A 4945-nucleotide genomic window follows, 5' to 3' on the forward strand; every position below is an offset into this window, starting at 1 on the left:
GGTCAAGGTACGTGAGGAGGGTTGTGAGTGCATTCTGCTGCGAGCCTCCAACCAGCCACGGCAAAACAACCGCGTGCACATCAAATGTCCTCCATTTGACAGGTGGGATTGATGGGGACTCAAAGTTGATGTTATCGGGATTGCCAGCAGCTGAGTTTCTGAGGTTGTGTGTTTTGTTGTGTTTCCTCCAGAACGGTCAGCTGCAGCAGAGATTGGATAATGTCCACAGAGACTTCATTGTCTTCAACAGAGAAAAGTAAGGGACCTGCATTACCTGCAAAACAACGTCTCGACGGCAGTTGCAGCCAGGCCTAGATCTTAGTTTAAAAAAATAACATTAATAAATAATAAAACATGCAATTTGAAATATCTGTTAAAATGGCTTTGGCTATTACAAGTCTAAAATATCCTATTTTCGGAGCCGTCAGAGGCTAAAGGCAATCATTAATGTGTCCATTTACTCAACAGATCAAAGAGAGCGGTGGACTCGGTCTCCTCTGAGCTGTCCACGAGCGAGAAGAACAAGGCGATAGAAGATGGCCAGAACAACAACGTCGAGCCGGCTGCATACCTATCAGGATAGCTCCCGTGACCCCCCCAAAAACCTAATCCCCTGCCACTTGCACCTGCCCACAGCTTGTAGATCAGCAGTTTACACAACCACGCATACCCTTCTATCGGCACAGGCACTCATCTCTCACGTGGCTGCAGCCCAAAAAACAACAAAAAACCACACACACACACACACACACACACACACACACGGAGATCTGCAGAACTGCGCCAGCGCAATGGACTCCTCGAGGAGAAGCCATGCCACACTGAGGCTTTTTTTTTCTTCTTCTTCTTCTTCTCGCTTTCCTGTCGCAGAGGAGCGAGGCCCTCAGCAGAGGGGTCACTCGTATCCAAACTCCTCTCCATCACTCCGGTGCTCGACGGCCCGCTCAGCCTCTAACTCCACTGGGCGGCGTGCTGAGGTGGAAACGGAGGTCACTGCCCTCCCGAAGAGAGAAAAAAAAGGAGGAGGAGGAGGAGACCATGCCACACCTGACGCGTTCAGTGGGTCAGCGTTGACTGACTCAGGGGGGGGGGGGGCTCAGCCGCGCGTTTGGTTGATTACAGTCATCTCAACACATCGACAGGTTCTCCGCTGCAACGGAAAATGGACTCGACGACACCTTCAAACCGAGAGCTTTAATGAAGGTGTAAGGAGGTCTTTCATTTTAAGAACACAACCACAGATTCCTCTCAGATAGAACACGGAGAGCTGAACTGTAGGCTTGAGCGTGAATGGCTTTTTATTATAGCAGCAGATCCATGGTGGTAGTGGTCATTATGCTTAGCTTAGCTAGTTCCGGCTAACAGAGACATTTTGTACAATGTCCACGCTGCAGACAGGCAACTGCGAGTTTTAATTTCACTTCTAAATGCTCCGAGTTACTATTGAGTCAAAACAGAATTTGAAATGCATTTGACTAAAAAAAATGTTTTTTAAGGTTAACCTTGAAAACCTTGATTCTTGACCTTGGAAGTTTTATGTAGCTGCTGAAGTGAAGCCCACAAGGTGTGGGGTAAAATAAGAACGTTACTGACCCTTTGATATAGTAATAAAGCCATGAAAATGTAGAGTTGATGGTAGGTGTTGTATGTTTTGCACTGAACCTTGCTTTGCACATGCTTCCTCATCAACTGCAGCATTTATGCACAGAGAGACTAAAAAAAATCCAAAGCTGTGAGTGAACACTGATTCCCTTAGGGATGTTTTTATAGATAAGGATTAAGCTGAGTCCCAGATTAGGTTTATTTTCAGTTACTGTATGCGTTTGAATTTGTTTTTGTCAAATCAATGTTTGTGCCCTTCTTCTTTTGTATTTAATACAAACCAATAACCAATTACATGTGCCACATGTCTATACAGTACATTTCTATTCAAAATGAGTTGCCCGCATAGAATAATACATTCTGGGAAAACGTTCTTGTGCAGATATTCAATAGTAATTGGACACATTGGGGAGAAATCTTAATATTGATTTTCACATTCCCAGTTGTTTACAAGAAAACAAATATTAAGCAAATAATCACCAGGCCAGGCATTGCCCCTTTGTTCATACGATTTCAAATGTACTTTGTCTGAAACTATATGTCCAAGAAACCACACCTGCCTCTGAGGCCTCAGAGGGATGCCTTATAACGTAGAAATGGCACACGGCTCCACCCCTCAAACTGTTCGTGTCCTTTGAGAAACCCGGAGCTTTTTCCACCATCAGTAAAGTAAATGTCATCCTATTGACCTCAATCCTATCTTCGTGCAATACAAGTCGATCCTTCAAAGTCCGTGATACTTGTTGTGATGATTCAAATAGATTTCATTCAGTTTGTTACTGTTGGCACTTTTCTATTGGAAGTTGGTACAGCTTTGTGTTGTTGTTGTTGTTGATGTTGTTGTTGTTGTTGTTGTTGTCATTGATGTAAATTTACCGATCCACAAGTGGTTCCCTGTACAGGTTGTGGGATGTAGTGGGGCAGTTTAACAGATGGAGGGACACTCAAATTGCAATTGTGTTATCTTACTTTGTGCACATATAACAGGTAGCAGATGGGTCGGGTTTATTGCGACATAAGCATCTGATGTGGACGATTCAAAAAGTCAATCTTCAAATGATTTTGACTTGACAAGTAGTATATTTACTTAGTTAATAACATTTTTCAACAAAACATCCCAACGTAAAAAAGTCTTTGAACGGGTTTGTTCCACACATGTGAAGTTCATTCCAATTAAGGTTTTGTTGTCCTTCAGTTGTCACTTTGTGTTTGTTGTATTCAAATGTGATGGAGTTGCAAACTATTAAGGTGTGCCTTAAAAAAAAATGACTTTCCTTTTCTGAACCAATCCGACACCGCGTTGTGCTTTATTTCACTTCTCGTCTTTCTGAATGACGACATTTTATTGACTAAGCATTATAAGTAAAATGGGACATGGAATGGCATCAGAAATGACAGCATTTAAGCAAAAAAATAAACGTGGAAGGATTAAAAAAAAAAAAGCTAAACTAAAACTTGCATTTGTCATATGTATTCCACTTGTGGGTTGCTCCTACTATCCTCAGCGTCATGCTGCCCCCCAACGGTGACTGACATGTAGTGCAGTTATTGACCCACACTAAGGCCGGTCTCAGTACAAACACCCAAAGAATATGTAAGGGATATGACTGCCAACCACAAGGACGCGCTTTGAACACATTTCAGAAAAATATGCCCCAGCTCCAACTTCAATGGACTGTTTATCTTCCCACAAATCAGGTCCGATTTGGCAAAAATACTTCACCCGCTATCTCTGTTTTCCAATGTGTCCCAGCGCTCTCCCTGATAACGCGCCCTCAGCAGCAGAGATGCTTTTGTGATGATGCTGATATGCTCTCACCCCCCCCCACACACACACACACACACACAGTTGACGGATGTGTGTCCACCCGAGGTCATCTAGAAGGCACGGCCCCCTTCTCTCAGCTCAAGCAGCACGTCTCCACATCACTGGGAGACATGAGGGGGATTTCCAATGCTTCTCCAATATTATATGTGGAAACCCTCACGAATAAAAAAAAACATTTTGTCCCACGAGTGTTCAAAAAGATGTTGTTATCTGCTCTCTGTCTCACTCACACATACCTATACCTACTAACACAAACAAGCACTGCACACACCTCCTCAGTTTGCTGGCTCATCTCTTGCTCCAAACCTATTCTGCATTTTACGATCGCCCCCTCGGCCACTCGGCCTGATTGCTATGATGTCATTGGACTTTTACTCACCACCAAACAATGCACGAGGGACCTTGCTGCAGTGTTGGTCCGCACAGCAAGGCTGAGTGTGTGTAAGTACGACAACCACAGGGAACGCGCAGGGACTACTTCCGTCATCCCATTAGCTCGACCATACAGTGAGTGACATCAGTGTGATTTATTATTTTCCAGATGAGCACTCCCCTTACCAACCAGCTTCATTGGCGTCCGTGATGGGCCCGGAGAAAGGATGCAGGGAACCGCCCTAATGAGATGGGACTTATCTTTACGGCCTGCTGGCCTGTTGACATTCACCCAAACAGCTATTTGTGTGCGTGCCCATTCGTGCGTGGTGCATTGATAGCTTCATAGCTTTGTTAAATCCTCTCTGCAATTTCTTTTTTAAAGGTTTTCTTCTTTTACCATTGCTCCCTGCAATATTGGCAACGCAAGCTACTAGATGACGAGGTAGTCTAAACCTCTAGCACTAGAAAATGTAATGTTAGTCTATGGTCAGAATTCACCTTCAAGTTGAACTGCTCCTGAGACATTTGATCGTAGGTTTTCTTCTGCGCAGTGTTGCTCTGTGCAGCTCCTAGTGGCCACGTGGGGGATTGCATCAGAAGTGGAGCATGCTATAGTTAAGCGGGGGGGGGGGGGGGGGGGGGGGGGGGGGGGGGAGGAGGGAGGGGGGGGGGGGGGATCATGGCAGATCATGGACTATAAAAGGAAATATATAATCCCAATAAAGTGGACACTTAAGTCAAATACACAGCCGGCAATAATGTGGCAATAGATAGTATATAGTGGGTTTTTCTTTAGCAATTCTGGTTTATTGAGAAACGAGTACTAGTGTGTTTATTACAAAGTAAAAAGACACTCAAAGTGTAAAGCTCATCTGCCTGGATGTGTTGAAAATAAAAGAGTTTAAAATAAATTGACATGGCTGCTTCTGCAAGAATAATTAGTACAAATTAAAAAAATAATGTATCCTTTTTTGTAAATCAAAAATGTGAATGTAATGCTAATATAAAAAATGTGCATCATCATCCATCATTGCCCATTAGCGAGATCGACTTTTACACTCACTGTAAGCTTACTATTCTTTCTCCTAATTAAGACCATAATAAGAAAAAATAAGATAAAAGATAAATCAACAAGTCAAG

At 43.5% G+C, this 4945-nt stretch overlaps 1 protein-coding gene across 1 annotated transcript in view; it reads left to right on the plus strand.

Moving 5' to 3' along the window:
- Positions 1-2890, plus strand: part of stk32a (serine/threonine kinase 32A) — a 31770-nt gene extending 28880 nt beyond the window's left edge. Inside the window, exons 9-10 of the mRNA XM_062558208.1 lie at positions 8-256; positions 469-2890. Coding sequence (XP_062414192.1) covers positions 8-256; positions 469-583 — 364 coding nt within the window. The 3' untranslated portion in view covers positions 584-2890. The remainder of the gene's footprint in view (positions 1-7; positions 257-468) is intronic.
- The last annotated feature ends 2055 nt before the right edge of the window (positions 2891-4945 follow it).

Source organism: Pungitius pungitius, chromosome 16 (genome assembly GCF_949316345.1).
Source record: "Pungitius pungitius chromosome 16, fPunPun2.1, whole genome shotgun sequence".
NCBI classification, from domain to species: domain Eukaryota; kingdom Metazoa; phylum Chordata; class Actinopteri; order Perciformes; family Gasterosteidae; genus Pungitius; species Pungitius pungitius.